We start from the raw sequence: 19,911 nt of genomic DNA, 5'->3' as shown, positions 1-19,911 counted from the left end.
TTTCAATATTGTTGTGTCTCAGATAATAGGGAGGCCTGGGGAGAGGAAGGGAGACAGGGGAACAACCAGTTGGTGGAGCAATCAGAACATAAATGCCATTTATTGATTAAGTTCACCATCTTACATGGGTGTGGTTCACAGTGCCCCAAAACAATTATAATACTAACATGAAAGATCACTAATGGCAGATCACCAAAACCGATACAGTAAGAATGAAAATGTTTGAAATATTGTGAGAATTGTCAAAATGTGACACAGAGACATGAAATGAGCACCGGCTGTTGGGGAAATGGCACCAATAGACTTGCTTGATCCAGGGTTGCCACAAACCTTCAACTTGTAAAAAAACGTAGTCTCTGTGAAGCACAATGAAGTAAAGCACAGTAACACGAGGTGTGCTTCTGTACTTATTCAGAATTGTTCCCCTTCATCTTTATCACTGTGTAATGTCCCTCTTTATCCTTGATAACTTTACTGGCTCTGATGCCTGCTTTGCTTATGTTATATAACTATACCAGCTTTTTTTGATTAGTGTTATGGCATGTCTTTCTCCAGTCCTTGCTTTTCTTTTTTTTTTTTAATAGACTTTATTTGTTAGAGCAGTTTATGTTCACAGCTAAATTGAACAGGAAATACAAAGAGTTCCCATATGCCCCCCGCCCAACACACTCATAGCATCCCCCACTGTCAGCATCCCCCACCAGAATGGGGCACATCATCACCCAAAGTCCATAGTTTATATTTGGGTCTACTCTCGATGTTGTATGTTATATGGGTTTAACCAATGTATAATGACATATATGTATCATTATCACATCTTACAGAATAGTTTTTTGGTTTCTTTTGAGACAGAGTCTCGCTCTATTGCCCAGGCTGGAGTGTGGTGGCACAGTCACATCTCGGCTCATTGCAACCTCCGCCTCCCAGGTTCAAGCGATTCTCCTACCTCAGCCTCCCGAGTAGCTGGGATTACATGCGTGCGCCACCACACCTGGCTAATTTTTGTATTTTTAGTAGAGATGGTGTCTCACCATGTTGGCCAGGCCAGTCTCGAACTCCTAACCTCAAGTGATCTGCGCATCTTAGCCTCCCAAAGTGCAGGGATTACAGGCAAGAGCCACCACACCCAGTCAGAATAGTTTCAATGCCTTAAAAATTCTGTGCTTCATATAGATACTCCTTCTTCCCAACCCCTGGAAACCACTGATCTTTTTATTGTCTCCATAGTTTTGCCTGTTTCAGGTTATCATATAGTTAGAATCACCCCTTTTCTTGTATTTATTTATTTACTTATTTTTTACTCTTAGTGATGGAGTCTCATTATTTTGCCCAGGCTGCTCTCAAGCCCCTGGACTCAAGCGATCCTCCTGCCTCAGCCTACCAAGTAGCTAGGACTATAGGCATGAGCCACTGTGTCCATCTGTCCATCTACTATTACTCTGTCTTTGTCTTCTGTAGTTAAAATTAAATTTTTAAAAACATAAACCCATTTCTTTTTCTTTCTTTTTTTTTTTTTTTGAGACGGAGTCTCACTTTGTCGCCAGGCTGGAGTGCAATGGTACGATCTTGGCTCACTGCAACCTCTGCCTCCTGGGTTCAAGCAATTCCCCTGCCTCAGCCTCCCGAGTAGCTGGAACTATAGGCGCACACCACCACACCCGGCTAATATTTTGTATTTTAGTAGAGACGGGGTTTCACCGTGTTGGCCAGGACGGTCTCAATCTCCTGACCTCAGGTGATTCACCCGCCTTGGCCTCCCAAAGTGCTGGGATTACAGGCATGAGCCATGGCGCTCGGCTACATAAACCCATTTCTTAAAAACATTTTGCCTTTTTATCCATTTTGTCAGTCTTTGTATTTAATTGGTATATTCAGAGCTTTCACATTTAAAGTTGATTGATATAGTTGTATTAATATCTGCCATGTTTTAGCATTTATTCTTTTTTTTTTTTTTCTGAGATGGAGTCTCACTGTTGTCCAGGCTGGAGTGCAATGGCACACCATCTCGGCTCACTACAACCTCTGCCTCCCGGGTTCAAGTGATTCTCCTGCCTCAGCCTCCCCAGTAACTGGGATTACGGGTACCTGCCACCATGCCCAGCTAATTTTTGTATTTTTTAGTAGAGATGGGTTTTCACCATGTTGGCCAGTCTGGTTTTGAACTCCTGACCTCAGGTGATCCACCCACCTCAGCCTCCCAACAAAGTACTGGGATTACAGACATGAGCCACATGCCTGGCCTTATTCTTTTTTTAATCTTCACTTCTTTTTGTCTTCTTTTTCTGCCTTCTCTGGTTTTAACTGAGTATTTTATATGACTCAGTTTTCTCAGCCAGGCACAGTGGCTTACGCCCGTAATCCCAGCACTTGGGGAGGCCGAGGCAGGTAGATCACCTGAGGTCAGGAGTTTGAGACCAGCCTGACCAACATGGTAAAACCCCTTCTCTACTAATAATACAAAAATTAACCAGGGGTGGTGGCACATACCTGTAATCCCAGCTACTCGGGAGGCTGAGGCAGGAGAATTACTTGATCCTGGTAGGCGGATGTTGCAGTGAGCCAAGATCACGCCATTGCATTCCAGCCGGGGCGACAAGAGTGAAAATCCATCTCCAAAAAAATAATAATAAAATAAAAATAAATTTTCTGTCCTCTCAGCATTATTTATTATGCTTTAAAAAATTTTTTTAGTGATTGCTCTAGAGTTTACCATAAACATTTATAACCTAACTCTACTTTCAAATAATATTATACCACTTCGTGGGTAGTAGAAAGAGTTCCCCTCTCTTTCCTTCCTTGCCCTATGACATTGGTACCACTTATTTCACTCATTCATAACTGTAGTCATTCAAGACATGATGGCTGTTATTTCTTTGAACAGAAAGTTGTCTCTTAGATCAGTTGGGAATAGGAAATATAAAATATTCTATTTTATGTTCTTTTTTTTTTTTCTCTAACACTCTTCCTTTCTTCATGCAGATGTGAGTTTCTGGCCTGCATCATTTATCTTCTCTCTGAAAGACTTTTAACATTTCTTCCAAGGCAGGTCTTCTGGCAGCAGATTCCGGTGTCTCTTTGTTTATTTTTGTCTGACAAAGTCATTATTTCTCCTTTACTTTTGAGGCATAATTTCACTGGACACAGAATTCTAGGTTGGCAAGAGGTTTGTTTAAGCACTTTAAATATTTCACTTCACTCTTTCTGGCATGAATGGTTTCTGAAGGGAAGTGTGATGTAATGTTTTTGTGCAGGTTAAAAGAGCAGAACCTTGTGAAAGAGCTGAGGCCCCGAGACCTCCTGGAGAGCAGCAGTGACAGCGATGAGAAAGTCCCTTTGGCTAAGCCTTCCTCACTGTCCAAGCGAAAACTTGAGCTTGAGGTGGAGACAGTAGAGAAGAAGAAGAAAGGGCGGCCTCGGAAGGACTCTCGTCTCATGCCTGTGTCTCTGTCTGTCCAGGTGAGGCCAGTGGGCCCATTCTGCCTTCTTTAGCCCACCTTTCTGCACTTAGAGCTTGAAGGCCTTGTGTGCATAGTAAGCCTCAGCTGGGTGGGACACCTTGGGAACCAGCTAGCTTAGACATGCAGCCCCTGGAATGTAGCATGGAGGCCACGCTCTTCCTCAGACCTGCCCTTGACTCACCCAGGGCCCTTGAGCAGGTTCCCTGGCGTCACCTGGCTTGTCTATAAGGTGAGGATCCTTGTAGCATTCCCCTCTGCTTCCTCCCTCCCAGGGTGGAAATGCCCTGGTCGTAGGCCCAGCCTCACTTCTGGGTGACTTGCCTTTACCAAATGCTATTCCGTAGTGTTAGAGCAAGGCTCAGGAATGTTTCTGGCTCTTCCAGTCTCCAGCTGCCCTAACCGCAGAGAAGGAGGCCATGTGTCTCTCTGCACCAGCACTTGCACTGAAGCTGCCAATTCCAGGCCCCCAGAGAGCATTCACCCTCCAGGTAAGTTCTGGGACCCTGCCAGTTCTCCCTCAGGCACACCCAGAGATTCTCTGTCCCCTACCACATACAAACCCGATCTTGTCACTTCCTTGGAGACTGGTTTCCAGTGGCTCTCTATCACCTTCTAGGGGAAGTCACAGCAGATTGGGGTACGCATCAACTCTTAGCAAAGTTGCCAGCCTTTACTCTCACCCACCCATGGCCTCCGTCTGGCTTTGCCCTTGGGGTCCCAGCTGCTGGGGCTGCCGTTACCACCACATGTTCTGATGCTCTTCAGGAATCCTCTCCTGACTGGAAGCCACCTCCATTTCCACACACAGCCCTGGGCAACCTCAGGCTTGGTGTCTGTGGGACTGTGTAGTCGTGGTCTATCTCCCAGCCATCCTGCTAGCTTTGTCTTCTCAGTGTCCGGCACAGTCATCATCAGAGTTGTTTGAGCTCTTGGAATGGAAGCTTGTAAGCATGTGGTTATCCAAAACACAATTCTGGAGTAAATAATCCTTTATACCCAGAGCCCTCCTGGTCACTTGGCCCAGCACAGTATCTAGGCCTCTCCTGCCATGGTGCCGTCACACACACTGCTGCCTGTCTGCATACCCTTGTACCTCAGCTCAGGTGCCTGTCCTTGAGCAGCCTTCTTGGACCCTGTGTGCAGGTCACTTTCCACTGGCTGCACACTGCTCTGAGCCCAGGCTGGTCCTCACAGGGCACCAGAGAGCAGGCGTCAGCCCTTCCTACCATAGGTCCTTCTGGGCCACAGTGCAGAGGAATGAAGCAGGGAAGCCAAAAGGTAGGGACCCACAGGGTTTATTCTTATTGCTGGTGTGAACGGAGGCAGGGGCCCTCCCGTGGTCAGCAGCGCTTAGACATGCTCTTGCACTCACAGGTGTTCTGACGCAAGTTCCCTCCTGGGTGCCTTGCTTCTCAGCACAGAACTCTCCCAAACTCCTCCAGCCCTTCCCCTAGGCATCTTCCCCTCCAATCACTGCTTGGAACTGTCGTTTCTGGGTCTGTGAAGGGGGCAGTCGTCCCTCGGCCCAGCTCACCCACTTGAGTGGCCACATAAGCACAGACTGGTGGTTCTGCCTATTTTTCCGTAGGGAAAATCTATTGTTCAGCTCTCCACACACGTGTGCGGCTGAGCCCATTTGGTGCCAGACACTGAACTAGGTGCTTCTCATACATGCTGTGCCATAAACACCCCTGCCAGTTTAGTCTCATTTGAGCAGACCAAGTCTCACCACCACAGGAACTGGAGAGCCCCTTTGGGGGTTTTCTAGACATTCCCTCCACGCACTGACATGATTTCTAATCTTGCCAAACACTGCCATCTTTGAAGATTCTTCAAGTAGGAGGCTAGAAACCCAAGTCTCACTCCCAGCTCAGTCCTTTGCAGTGTGCTTTTGGGCACGTTACTCCCTTGTGAGATGAAGTGGCAGGGTTGGGTGACTTTGGGGTCTTTAACCCTGGCACTGCTTCTCTTCTCTGGCTGTTCAGCTACACAGATGACAGGGTAGAAACCAGCTCCCAGCATTCTCGCTGCCCTGGGGGCCACATGTTTGGCCCTCTGGGCTTCCCGCTCAGCCCCTTTGCCCCACCTGTCCTCCACCTCCTCTGTTGGCCAGCCAGTCTGCCTCTGTATCCTGCTGCTGCCTTGGGGCCCCAGGCTACAGAGCCTTGGAGCATGTCACCTGGGCTGCGGCCCTCGTCTGAGCAGGCCCATGTGTTTACTTCATCCAGGTCAGCTCCGATCCCTCCATGTACATTGAGGTGGAGAATGAAGTGACAGTGGTGGGGGGCGTGAAGCTGAGCCGCCTGAAGTGCAACCGGGAAGGGAAGGAGTGGGAGACGGTACTCACCAGCCGGATCCTCACTGCTGCGGGCAGCTGGTAAGGGCGGGCAGGTCCTTAGCTGGCCCAGGTGACACAGGCACATATGCCATCATTCTGGGCCTGGGTCTGTCTAGGGGACGTGCATGACCCTGGGAGCGCCAGCTCCCACAGAGGCTCACACCAGGCTTCACTCCAGGCCAGGCATATGCGCTTGCCATCTCAGTCCCTGTCAGTCCCTGCAGCACCCAGCAAGGTCAGCGTCAGTATGCCCGTGTTATAGATGGGGAAACTGAGCCCCTGAGGATTACCCAGGCCAGGCTTTGAACCTGATGGCCTGATTCCCTTGTCCAGCCAGATCCCCAAAGTCTTGAGTTCCACGCTAAGGTGTGCCTGGCTCACTTTGACCTGGGCTTTTTGGATCCCAGATTTCCATCCAAGTTGGTCAGGATGGATTTCTGACTGTCCCTGAAGTCCCCATCCCAGCCCATTCCAGATTCTGCACTGTGAGGGGCACCTTGATTCAGTGATTAGTCACCCAGTATCTTCCCCTAGGTTCCTGGAACTATATGTGAGCCCTGTACCTGCCTGTGTTCAATATGGAAGGGGAATCAGTGTTTCTCCTCAGTTTCCTGCCTGATGTAGCGTCCCAGTCAGGACCACGTGGGAGACACTCAGCAGAGGTTTACAGACATGACCACTTAGATACAGTCATCATAATTACACTCTTAATCATCTGCCATGAGGTCCCATGTAAATGCTTTTACTTGTGTCAAAGCATGTGGCCTTAGGTCTTAGACCACAATTCTTGTGGTCCCTGAGTGAGTTTGTGTTGTTAGGCCTAGGGGACCCCACTGTTTGTTCTGTTCCTCCCTCGAATTCCCCCTCTGGATGAGCCGGCTAAACTCCTGGTCCCAGGCACCTGTGTGTCAGATACTGCCACAGGCTCCCACTCTCTGTCCCTCCCCCCAAGGCAGGTGGCTTCCCCAGCTGAGGGCTAAGGGGTGTCAGCACAGCCTCTCCCACAGTGACATAGCAGCTGTGGGGCAAGCCTGCTGGACCACCTGGGACCTCCCCTTCTGCTCAGTCCTGCCCAGTTCAGGCCCAGCCTGCAGACCTGCTCCCCAGTGTTACAGCCCAGAAATGATGGCTTTCTTTGCAGTGGGCTGACTTGAGGCAGGCTCTGACCACCAGAGATGGGCAGATAGAATTCAGTCACAGTACCAGCCTGGCCAGCGTAATGAAACCCCATCTCTACCAAAAACACAAAAATTAGCCAGGCGTGGTAGCATGTGCCTGTAATCCCAGCTACTCGGGAGGCTGAGGTAGGAGAATCGCTTGTACTGGGGAGGTGGAGGTTGTAGTGAGCCGAGATCACGCCACTACACTCCAGCCTGGGTGACAGACTGAGACTCTGTCTCAGAAGAAATAAGAATTCAGTCACAGCACTTTGGAGAGCTCCCTGCTGCCCGTGCTGCTTAGAGTGTTCTCTGATTCATACTCTCCAAGTAAATATTTGTAAACAAAAGCATCTCACTTGCCTCTCCCTTTTTGGAGCCAGTAGCAACAGTGTCTCATTAGGAAAGCGGTTGGCAGAGCTCCTTTCTTAACTGACCTCCTTGAGCCTGCTGGGGTGACTGGCTCAGCAGGATAGAAGTGACACAAAGCGGGGCTCTGGGTGGCTACTGTGGCCAGGATCTCACTATACTGGTTGCACATCTGCTAACTGCTGAATGGGGTCTAAGCTCCAGCCTCACCCTGGGCCTGTGGGTGGGCCTTAGGGGGCTCTCTCTGGGAAGGCAGCAGCCTGCTTGTGCAGGGCCCTCCCAGGGGCCAGGTGGTCACTCAGAGGAGAAGCTGGACAGTGTCCAGACTGTTCTGTAAGGCACTCCTTGTTTGGGAGTGACATGCATCTCCCACGCCAGCCAGACAGCCTCGTGGACACAGGGGTGCATGCTGTCATCTCTGCACTTCTCTTAGCCTGCCTTGTTAGAGACCTTCTCAGGACTGGTCTGACTAGCTGCAGCTAGGAGACTGTCCTACGGGTACTAAGTGGCCTTATCCGATAAGCAAGGCATGTTTCCTAGGTGATCATCAGAGGCATTGCTCTCCAAAGCCCCCACACCCTTTGGTCAGCATCAGCGTGAGCTTAGGAAAGCACGGGCAGCCTGTGAAAGGAGGACAGAAACCTCTTTCATCCAAGATCTCAGGGAGGCTCCAACAGCCCCACCAGCCCCACCGTAACCCAATCCACCTTACCCTCTGACTGTACCTGCTCAAGGGAGGCTCTTGTTGGGCCCAGGCAGAGGAAAGGCCCACATATCCGGGGCTACTGTCTTGGCTGCAGCACCCAGCCCCCATGACACCTGCCCCTACTCTGTCTTCTCAGTGATGTGGTGTGTGTCGCCTGTGAAAAAAGGATGCTGTCAGTGTTCTCCACCTGTGGTCGCCGTCTCCTCTCTCCCATCCTCCTGCCGTCCCCAATCTCTACTTTGCATTGCACAGGCTCCTACGTCATGGCGCTCACCGCTGCGGCCACACTGTCTGTCTGGTAAGAGCCAGGCGCAGGGTGGGGTGGGCTCCAGCCAGGGCAGGACAGGGCTGTGCAGGCCCCACCTCACTGCAGGGGCAGGGAAGGCAGTGGACAAGGCTGGCCATCAGACCCCAGAGGAGGCCCTGAGCAGTTAGTGATATTGCTTGTGTTGGGTGCCCTGGATAGGCTGAGGGCTGAGGGATGTTGTGCAATGGGGATGGAGGTGCCTGCTCAATTATCTCCTTACTGGAGCAGCTCATGCAACCAGTTGCACTGCCAGGGTTCTGTGCGGGGTTCATCAGAAATGAAGTCTTAGCTGGCAGAGTGTGGCCATGTTCCTGATGTGGCTGCTGTGACCCAGCTTCCCCCAAAGTGGTATGGGCGCTGAGGGTTCCCCGTGACTCTGTTGCCTGGGCTTTGTGCTGCATCCTTATGCAGAGGGAGTGTAGTGGCACATGGAGAGCAGAAGCCACTCGTAGCCCAGAGTCCCTCTCACTAGGAGCAGCCAGGGTTAGGGGCGCATGCAGTAGGGACCAGAGTGTCTGAGCGGCTGAGGCACACTCTGATGTGTTTACTTGGGTTGGTAAGTAAACTGTTCCCTGTCTCCCTCCTAGGGATGTTCACAGACAGGTGGTTGTGGTGAAAGAAGAGTCTCTACACTCCATTCTGGCAGGTAATGCAGGCAGCAGGCTGCCCCTACTCCCCTGGGGGCCCAAGTTCATGTCTGATGCTGCAGAAGGGCCCCACTCAGAGAGCCAGGCTCTGGCCTCAGCACAGAGCTCTCAGTGAGGCAGGAGGTGTGGTTACGCTGCAGGAGACACACACTTTTTAGGGACATGTTTGAATGGGTCCCCAAGAGGTGACGAGCCTGGTGTGCGGCAAGGAGAATGGCTTGCCCTCCCTATTTGCCAAGGCAGTGTTTACACATTTGCTGCTGGGACTGTGGGAGCCTAGAGTTTAGATTTCTCCTTTGATGTGTTTGCAAACACTTGCTGATCAGAACACACCCAGAACTCATTCCCATGCTGTCCCCAGGAAGTGATATGACGGTATCACAGATCTTGCTGACGCAGCATGGAATCCCAGTAATGAACCTGTCTGATGGGAAGGCGTACTGCTTTAATCCGTCACTTTCTACATGGTAAGCAAGCTGACCCCCAGCACTATTCCCTGGAAGAGTGTCTGTCTGCTCTAGACAGCAGAGCAAAGGGTCATGGCCTACAGGGCTGCCTAGCCCTGCTTTTCCTAAGAGTCAGGCCCTGGAGTGAAGGCTGCTTTGACTATCTGTGCATGCTTCCCTGTCCCACCAGGACACTGCAGCCTGTGGCCTCTACCCTCAGAGCCTATATGCAGGAGCACTGTCCTCCTGCATTATTTTCAGGAGCCACTTTTTGAAAAAGCCCCAAAATTGTTATGGTTTTTGCTGTGGCCCCCTTAGCCACCATGAGCATAGGTGAGTTGGCTTTACAGGAGCCTTACCAGGACTAGTCAATTTCTGTGAGCTTAGTAAGTACTTCACATTTCCTCAGTGAATTAGTAAGGATGCTCATCCACTTACCTAGGCATAATGGTCTGTACTTTTCCTCTGTCCACTCAGGAATTTGGAGCCCTTTTCTGTACTTGCAAAATAATTTATACACAGAGGTCTTAACCCAGACACATGAAATATGTACGTTGTGTTCCAGCCACTCCAAGTTCTTTTCTTCTGTCTATACCTTTGGTCCTTAAGAACCAAAGCTTGCTACCTCCTAGCCCATTTTCTGCATTTTCTGTTAAGAACTGCCATGCCGAAGTCTACATTCACACTGAGACTTCTTTCTTGAAATTGGGAAAAAAAAAAAATGCTGGGTACGATGGCTCACACCTGTAATCCCAGCACTGTGGGAGGCTGAGAGGATTGCTTGACCCCAGGAGTTTGAGAACAGCTTGGGCAACATAGTAAGACCCTGTCTCTACCAAAAAAAAAAAATTAAATAAGCCTGGTGCAGTGGCAGATATCTGTAGTCCCAGCTGCTTGAGAAGCTGAAGCAGGAGATCCCTTGAGCCCAGGAGGTCAAGGCTGCAGTGAGCCATAATCACACTACTGCACTCCAGCCTGGACAACAGAGTGAGACCCTGTCTCAATGGAAAAAAAAAAACCTCTACTGCCTGCTCCCCCAAATTGCAAAATGTTGTCTATTATATATGATTGCTGTTAATGGAAATAAGCTGATTATTTAAGAAGAGAAATATTGACTCTCTATAGGCATCTTTGTATTTTGGACACGTTTACAAAGACATCCAGCTGTTCTAAAAGTGTGTGAAGAGTCTTTTCTTCACAAGGATGAAAAGGGTCCAGAGTAGGTGGAAGGACTGCCAATCTGGGATAGTTGTAGAAATAAAGACAGGTAGAGGCCTGGCATTACTCCCCAGCTACAGGACCCAGGCCATGTGGGCCCCTGGGCAGACTATGGCAGTATTTGAGCCGAGCATCAGAGCACACTGCACACAGAGGCCTGCAGTCATCAGGAACCAACATATGGAGCTGAAGTGTTCCCAGCAAGGGCCCTATCCACAGCCTTCGCCTCATTCATTTTTCCTCGGGAACAATGATCTATCAGACCCATTACCATGAAACCTGTCAGTGATAGGCGCCTGTGCGGAAGTGCAGGGGCGCTCAGCCTCTGCTGGCTTTCTGTGTCGACAGGGGCTGCTTCTCTGTGGCCTCCTTGCCAGCCTCCTCTGGTAGATCTCTTGGTTTTCCTGAGCTCTGCTCCTGCCTTTGCCTCCCCAGGAACCTGGTTTCTGACAAGCAGGACTCACTGGCTCAGTGTGCAGACTTTAGGAGCAGCCTGCCATCCCAGGACGCCATGCTGTGCTCAGGACCATTAGCCATAATCCAGGGCCGCACCTCCAAGTACGTGACCCCAGTGCCATGGCCTCTGTCCTTAGTCCTGCCCTGGGAAAGTGACTGGGTCATTGCACACACAGTCCCTATCCAGGCCTCGTATCCACCTGCCCTTCCCCTGTGCCCCAGGTGCTGGTCAGCACAGGCAGGCTGGGCAGGACAGACTAGGGGTGCTGAGGATAGTGGTCCTGCATCAGGTAATATCTTGGGGTTGGGGGCAGCAGTCACTAGCCCTGTCACTTCAGGGGCCCAGATGGCAGGTGCTGGGTGAGATACCCCAAGGGTGCCAGGAGGCACATGGCTGGGATGTGGGGATGGGCAGACAACAGATCTGGCATCTGCCAACAGACTAGCTAGTGGACGGGAGGCCTTGGCAGCCCTGGTGTCTGCCTCCTGCCAGCTCCTTGCCTGTTGCACATGGGGGCGGTTCCTGACTCTGTAGTGCCTGCTGCCTCATCATGGAAACTCTCCTGGTCTCTGCAGCTCGGGAAGGCAGGCTGCCCGGCTCTTCTCCGTGCCTCATGTGGTGCAGCAAGATACCACCCTGGCCTACCTAGAGAACCAGGTGGCAGCAGCACTCACCCTGCAGTCCAGCCACGAGTACCGCCATTGGCTCCTCCTCTACGCACGGTACCTCGTAAACGAAGGTGAGGCTCCTGGCAGCCCTGAGCAGCTTTCTCCTTCTGCCCCTCCATCCTCCTAGGCCTGGCTTAGTCCCTGTGAAATCAGGGAAAAGGTGTGATGGCCCAGATCCCAGCCTGCTGCTCTCCCATCAACAAGTTGGGCCCAGCAGCCTCTACCTCCCAGCCTGAGCTGCAATTAAGGCAGCTCAGCAGGCACCCAGCCCCTTAATAGGCTCTGAGGCTCTGAATAGAGTGGCCCTGAGGGTGTTCCCGCAGAGGAGCAGCAAGACAGGCCGCAGGAGGGTGGAATAGATGCCTGGGTGGAAAGACATGGTCTGAAGGAGTAGATTCTGTGTTCTGGCTCCTGCCCTGCACCACACCTTGGTAGTGCTGCTCATCAGTGAGGGCATCTTGTAGCAGTGGTTCTCTTCCTCCTCCCAGCCCCTCCTGCCCTGGACAGGCTTGCCTGATGTCCTGCACTTACTGAGGCCCTCCATTCCTGGTGCTTCCTGCCAGAGCTCTCACTCTGCTGCCTCCCCTGCAGAAAGCCAGGTATGCTGGAAGAGGTGGCTGCACTGTCCTCACAGTGACTCCAATAGCCTTACCAGCTTTTCCTCCCACTTGAGTGCAGCCTTCAGGGTGCGGCATGGGCAGGCCCTCCCAGAGCTCTTCCTGTGCAGCTTCCTGGCCTTTTTGCTTTATTTTTGTCATCACCCTCCCCATTTTGATTATAATTTAGAAAAAAATTCAGGTACAGAAAAGAGAGAAAATCATAATCAGACCACGAATGTAATTCCCAGAACTAACATGTCATATGTGCCTCTGGCTATGTAAATATGAGTGTGTATGTGTGTGTACATACACTTGTAAATGACAGCAAATATTACTGATCAGCTTGAAGCCTCCCCTCCCTCCCTGCAGACCACAATGATGAATTTGATGTTTACTCTTCCCACCAGGTCTATGTGGTTGCCATTATGTGTGGTCCCCAGCTTTTCTGAATACTCAGCCTTCCCAGGCCCTCATACCTCTCCTGTGGTGCTCTAGTCACATCTTCCCTGGGAGCCCCTCCTCTTACTCCACTCTGGTTTGCTTCATCCTAGGTGTTGATTGGGACTTGCTCTGATGCCCTACATCAAGTCCCTACCTCCTGTCGGCCCCGCCACCCATCTTGGGATCACTTCTGCTGCTTGCTTCTCTTTCTCCATCCTCCACATGCCTGTTCCAGTGTCCATACACCAGTTATCCATCTTCCATTCTGTCCCTTGTTTCCTTGGCTATAAAAGGAGGAATCTAGTGTAAAAGTGGACCCCATTCACTTCCAAAATTCCTCAGATTCCAGTTTCACCTCTCTTAATCCACCCTTTTCTTTGGACAGTTTAATCCATTCGCTATTGCTTTAGCTGCCCCAAGTGCTGACAAACCCTGACACTCTACCTCCAGCCTTTCTAGCAACCCTACTGGGTGATGCCCATAACCCTTGAGTTAATGGGCCTATGCCCCCTCCACTCAGTTGCCCCCCCTCAGTCATACCTTTGCCATCTCTTACCTCCTGCGAGCTGGCCTCCCCACCCTCCTGACCTCCTCTTAACATCAGTTGCCAGCCCATATTCTCAAAGACAGATCTTACCAGCCCACAATTTCCCATATTTTCCCATCACCTTAAGGAGTTTATCACAGAATTGGCCACATCTCGTTTTTCCTCTGGGCGCAACACACAGAGGAGGTACTACAGATGTTGTCAGGGGAGTGAGCAAATGAGTGAAAATCTGCGATTATGGGTCTCAGTGCCCCACACTGAGAGACATGCGGGGGTATCTTGCCCGTAGTAGGCAATAAAATACGCATGTGTTTATTTTGATTTGATAGACACAACAACATAGCATATTCTTGATTTTTATTTCTTTTTGTAATGTGTTCCTATTTCTGTTTTGTTTTTTTTTGTTTGTTTGTTTTTCTATAATTAGGGTTTGAATACCGACTTCGAGAAATATGCAAGGACTTACTGGGTCCGGTTCACTACTCCACTGGAAGCCAGTGGGAGTCAACAGTAGTGGTAGGTGCTTCTTTCATTGTTGCTGCAAGAATTCTTTCTTGAAACATGAAGGTAGAGATTTTTTAAATAAGCCAAAGGGCTTTGAATTGTGTCCCGTTAGACTTCTCCAGCACCCAGCCTCAGGTCCCAGCATCAGTGAGAGGGTGACATGCCTGCCCTCCACAACCTGGCAGGAGGTGGGCCCTGGACATCAGGAGCCACAGAGTGCTCCTCCACATGCCTATGCTGAGGGAGGCTGCCTGCACGGGCTCTGGGCTTGGTTGTGAAGACAAAAGACAGAAGGTACTTCCCTGCCTTCATGGAGCTCAGTCTGGTAGGGATGCACACATAAGCAGGGAGGCAGTTAGGTCAACAAAATATTTTCAGACTAGATTCAGACTAAGAAGTAAATAAGCAGGGTCTTCAGATGAGAGTGCCTGGGAAGGAGTGACCAGGGAAGGCCTCGCAAGAGGACACTGCAGATGAAACCCAAGGAGAAGAGTGAGACGGCCATATAGAGACCTGGAGAAAGTGTTTCCTAGTAGAAGTGAGAATAAAAGTAAAGAGTGTTTGATTTGTTTGAAGCCACTGTGGCTGGCACATAGAAGGCAAAAGGAGAGGGTGGTGTGAAATGAGGCAGGAGGTGGACCACAGAGACCTTTCGAGGAGCTAGCGTTTTCTTCTTGGCAGAGTTGTCGCAGAGGTGTCATGAACTAAAATAGAAAAACAATCAGGGAGTGTCTTCTGTAACAGTCCCAGGAAGAGATGAAGGTGACTTGGATCAGTGTGGTAGCCATGGAGAGGGGAAAGGAGACAGGTTCAAGATGTATTTTGGAGGCAGAACCAATAAGATTTGATGGGTGGTTGAATATGGAAGGAAAGAGCGTAATGAACATGTGGCACCTCCAGGTGTAGCTGCAAAAAATGGATGCCGGAACTATTGATTAAATCAGGAAAGGAACAGATTGATGGGGGATGGGAGAAGGTATGGATCTAAGAGTTAGCTCACAGTTTCATTCAGTCATTGAGCAATCACTGATGGGGCACCTCCCCTGGCCAGGCGTGGTATAGGCATGGGGCAGGCAGCAGTGAATAAGGCAGACTGAGTCCCTGCATTCGTGGATCTGCTTTCTTATGGAGAGAGACAGACTAAGCAAATGAGAAGAGGTATCTGTAGTGTCTTGAGTGGTGATGGATGCCATGGAAAAAAAATAAAAGGGCAGGGAGATACATAATACTGGCAGGACGCTGTTTCATGTTGGGCAATTAAGAAAGGCCAAACTAAGCTTGCAGTGAGCCAAGATCGCACCACTGCACTCCAGCCTGGGCGACAGAGCGAGACTCCGTCTCAAAAAAAAAAAAAAGAAAAGGCCAAAGTGACAGATAAGCAGAGACCAGAAAAGGTGAGGGATGAAGCCATGCACATATTTGGGAGAAGAACATCCAGGCAGAGGGAAAGTGCAAAGGCCTGAGGTGGGAGAGTTTAGAATTTAAAAGGAACAGCCCAACGAGATGGTAATGGAAGGGCAGAAGGAGTTGACATCAAAAAGGCTGGAGGGTCAACCCTCACAGGCCTTGGTGTATACAGAGGCCTAATTTTTTATTCCATTTTTAAATTTGACTGTGGTGTACCTTAATTGACTAGGTACTTTGAATCCTAGGTTCAAAGTCAAATCCCCTTAGGTCCCTGAAGGCATTGTTCCATAGACTTTGCATCCAGTTTTATTGCTAAAAAATCTATTGTCAATCTAATTTCCATTGCTTTGTAAGTACTTTGGGATTCTATCTTGGTGTTTTGAAGATTCAAAAAGCTCATTCATTCTGTGGAAATAGAGATAGAGACCAGTGATTTTCTTCGTTTTTCCTATTTGATTATTTCTTCCCTTTCATTTTTCCTATCATCTGAGAGATGTAATATCCTCTCTTTTTAAAATCAGCTGTATCGCTGGGCGCAGTGGCTCATGCCTGTAATCCCAGCACTTTGGGAGACCAAGATAGATCACCTGAGGTCAGGAGTTCAAGACCTGCCTGGCCAACATGCTGAAATCCTGTCTCCACTAAAAATATAAAAATTAGCTGGGTGTGGTGGCATACGACTGTAATCCCAGCTACTGGGGAGGCAGAGGCAGGAGAATAGCTTGAACCCAGGAGAAGGAGGCTGCAGTAAGCCAAGATTGCACTACTGCACTCCATCCTGGGAGACAGAGCAAGACTCCGTCTCAAGAAAAGGAAAAATTAAAAAAAAGTAAAATCGGCTGTATCAGGCCAGGCGTGGTGGCTCATGCCTATAATCCCAGCACTTTGGGAGGCTGAGGTGGGTGGATCACCTGAGGTCAGGAGTTTGAGACCAACACAGCCAACATGGTGAAACCCTGACTCTACTAAAAAACAAAAATTAGCTGGGCTTGGTGACATGCACCTGTAATCCCAGCTACTCAGGAGGCTGAGGCAGGAGAATTGCTTGAACCCAGGAGGCAGAGCCAAGATCGTGCCATTGCACTCCAGCCTGGGCGACAAGAGCGAAACTCCATCTCCAAAAAAAAAGGCCGGGCGTGGTGGTTCATGCCTATAATTCCAGCACTTTGGGAGGCCAAGGTGGATCAGATTATGAGGTCGGGAGTTTGAGACCAGCCTGGCCAACATAGTGAAACCCCATCTCTACTAAAAATACAAAAAATTAGCCAGGCATGGTGGCGGGCACCTGTAATCCTAGCTACTCGGGAGGCTGAGGCAGGACAATCACTTGAACCCAGGAGGTGGAGGTTGCAGTGAGATCACGCCATTGCACACCAGCCCAGGCGACAGTGTGAGACTCCGTCTCAAAAAAAAAAAAAAAAAAATCAGCTATATCATTTTTTATGCTTTCAATTCTTCGCCACATTTTTAATGTAGTCTTTTATCTACTTTAGCATAATAATCTTAGTTATTTTAAAGCTTTATGTCTGATAATTCTAGTATCAGGAGCCTTCACAGATCTATTTTTGTTGCCTATAAATATTTCTGCTGTTTCTCATTCAGATTGTCTTATCTCCTTATGTACCTGGTTATTTTTTACTGTCTAGTAGACATAGTATTTGAAAAATTTATTGTAGAAATAGTTTGAGGCCTAAGATGATGTTATCTTCTTCTACAGAACACTTCTGTTTGCTTCTGCCGACTTCTTGGCAGTAGCACTGTAGGGATGCCACGATCCTGTTCAGGGACTGAAGTTTTGTAGACTGCCTGGAACTGAAAGCTGGGTCCTAGCTGGTGTAGATGCTGGTTTACTTCCAGTTGACACTTATTCTAGGTTGCATACCTTTGGAATACCAGGACAAAGGAGGGGTAAGTTAACAGGGCCCTAGCCCCTGCTTTGGTCCCCCTAGGCCCTCAAGTTACTGTTTGTTTTTCCAAGACAGAGTCTCGCTCTGTCGCCCAGGCTGGAGTGCAGTGGCACAATCTCAGCTCACTGTAACCTCCACCTCCTGGGTTCAAGCGATTCTCCTGCCTCAGTCTCCCAAGTAGCTGGGATTACAGGCACATGCCACTACGCCCAACTAACTTTTTTTAGTAGAGGCGGGGTTTCATCGTGTTGGGCAGGCTGGTCTCAAACTCCTGACCTCGGGTGATCTACCCACCTCAGCCTCCCAAAGTGCTAGGATTACAGACATGAGCCACCGCGCCCAACCCAGACCCTCAAGTTTAGTAGAAGTTCTGCCTAGCCTCTTCCTCATGGACAATTATTTCCAAAGCAAAGACATCGCTCTTTGGATTTCTGTCTTCCCCACACCATGGCTCAGTTATTTATCACTAACGCATTAGCTCTCAGAAGTTTGCTTCTATTTGTCCACCTTTTTTTCTTTGTTGTCAGTGAGGAAGCCTGTTCTGAATTGCATGGTCTGTTAATAGAAGGAAAGCTTTGTGATATCTTCTCAGATATCAGCTGCAGATGCTAACATTTTCTAAAATAACTTGTTCCCTGAATTATCTGCCTTTTCTGGTTCAATCTTTGATTTGTTCATTGTGGTCTTTCCTTTAGGACATTTTACCCTATCTGGAAATCCTTGGTTATCAGGTTGTAGTTACAAGTGAAGGACCCAGATTGGTAGTGCACTCAGGTTTCTTTTTCAAGAGTACAGCTGTTTGCTTAGCACATCTCACCTCCAGGACAGGCTGATGAGCCATCTACTAGAGTGGGAGGCAGGCAGATACCTGCCCAACGAGTCCCGATCATGGGCAGATTGTGGCGCTTCATTCTGTCAGCCTTAGCCCAGGATGCCAGCCAAAGCTCACTATAGTAGTTCTCTTTCTTAGCCTGAAAGTAAGCACTCTGGGTCATGGTGGTACAGACAGAAGGAGCCACAAACAGGCTACCATTTGATGGCCATGATTTCTTCTTCTCCCCTCCTTCCTGCTGATTGTTCTTACCCACTCCAAACAGGACACTTCACTGAGGCTCTGCCTAAGAGAATCTGTGGTTCCCCTCCCAGAGTCACCTGTCAGTATGTACCACCTGCTTTCCACCCTCTGTAAAGGTCTACTAGCCCTTCCCTCATGGTTACAAGGTGGCTTCCATGTCCAAGATCAGGGAAGGAGAGAGAACAGGAGAAATCTAGCAACAGCAGCATTCACCCTGTCATCAGAAAAGAAATGCTCTCCCAGAAACTAGTCTGTGCCTCACAGGCAACCATTAAATCACTTGGGCACCCACCCCTACTGCAAGAGAGGCTGGGAAAATGAGCAGCTTTTCTGCCTCTGTATAAAGAATATGTAGGAGAAGAGAATTTAGAGCAGACATAGACATAGCCAATCCCAGTGTCTTCTGCCATATCCTCTCCTGATCTCAACACTATTCTGAATTTGTTCCTTTTTTTCTTTTGTTTACTGTCTTTTCATCTAGATATTGGGGCAGAGGAGATGAGTGAACATGAGCCTTCTGTGCTCTTGTTGAGTTTATCAACGCTTTTTTTTTTTTTTTTTAGACGGAGTCTCTCTGTCACCCAGGCTAGAGTGTGGAGTATAGTGGCGTGATCTTGGCTCACTGCAGCCTCTGCCTCCTGGGTTCAAGCGATTTGCCTCCCGAGTAGCCGGGATTTCAGGCACGTGCCACCCGTGCCCAGCTAATTTTTCTATTTTTAGTGGAGACGGGGTTTCGCCATGTTGGTCAGGCTGGTCTTGAACTCCTGACCTCAGGTGATTCGCCCACCTCAGCCTCCCAAAGTGCTGGAATTACAGGGGCGAGCCACCACACCCGGCCTTATTTATCAACACTCTTATGGTGAGAATTGGTCATTCAAGTGGAGCTGATCCTTCAAATAACTGGGAAAATATAGCTGTGGTTGGAGGATGGACTTCCAACCAGCCATGCTGACTCAGCAGCCCTCCCAAGAAGGCTTCTTAGGAGAGCATCGTTTCATATATTTAAGAGCCGCTTGTGTTTCCTTTTTTTTGAACTATCTGTGGAAATAATTGTTGCCATTTGTTTTTCTTATTGGTTTGTAGGAACTCTTTATATATTATAGGAGGTCTTTATATACTCTGATTTGAGCTGCCAGTGCACCACAGGGATGCCAAAGGTTCAGATTTCTTTCAACTTCAAGGATCGTTTGCATGGTTCAGTGTGCACGGAAGGAAAATGGGAAGCAGAAGGTTGGGACACTAAGCAACCACCTTTCAGGTTCCTGGGCTCTGTTCTGGCTCCAGCCTCCCCAGCCAGGCTCTGCTCTTAGGAAACCTTCCTTTGGTGTGGTCTTCAGTGTAAGACAGGTGTCCCCAACCCCTGGGCCACAGACCAGTCAGCAGCAACATTAAGGAGCACAAACCGTATTGTGAACTGCACATACGAGAGATCTAGATTGTTCTCTCCTTATAAGAATCTAATGCCTGATGATCTGAGGTGGAACAGTTTTATCCTGAAACCATTTTCCCCTACCCCGCTGGTCCATGAAAAAATTGTCTTCCACAAGACCAGTCCTGGGTGCCAAAAAGGTTAGGGACTGCTGCTGTAAGACCTGTGGCAGTGACCAGAGAGATGGTGATTAAGTTGTGTGTTGCAGGCCGTACAAAGAGCTATATACAT

General features: G+C 49.3%; 1 protein-coding gene across 7 annotated transcripts in view; it reads left to right on the top strand.

Annotated features, from left to right (window-relative positions):
• Nucleotides 1-19,911, top strand: part of LOC104656671 (protein HIRA) — a 103,143-nt gene that overhangs the window by 68,183 nt on the left and 15,049 nt on the right. For 6 of the 7 annotated variants that reach the window (XM_010356358.2, XM_030915568.1, XM_030915570.1 and 3 more), the window contains 8 exons: nt 3,252-3,456; nt 3,842-3,946; nt 5,687-5,835; nt 8,165-8,326; nt 8,923-8,981; nt 9,344-9,449; nt 11,082-11,204; nt 11,679-11,842. In XM_010356358.2, the coding sequence (XP_010354660.1) occupies nt 3,252-3,456; nt 3,842-3,946; nt 5,687-5,835; nt 8,165-8,326; nt 8,923-8,981; nt 9,344-9,449; nt 11,082-11,204; nt 11,679-11,842 (1,073 nt within the window). Of the gene's footprint in view, nt 1-3,251; nt 3,457-3,841; nt 3,947-5,686; nt 5,836-8,164; nt 8,327-8,922; nt 8,982-9,343; nt 9,450-11,081; nt 11,205-11,678; nt 11,843-13,785; nt 13,875-19,911 lie in introns of all 7 variants that reach the window. The other variant, XM_010356359.2, reaches the window with a different exon arrangement.

This window comes from Rhinopithecus roxellana, chromosome 13 (assembly GCF_007565055.1).
Source record: "Rhinopithecus roxellana isolate Shanxi Qingling chromosome 13, ASM756505v1, whole genome shotgun sequence".
NCBI classification, from domain to species: domain Eukaryota; kingdom Metazoa; phylum Chordata; class Mammalia; order Primates; family Cercopithecidae; genus Rhinopithecus; species Rhinopithecus roxellana.
This window is presented reverse-complemented; position numbering and strand designations above follow the sequence as displayed.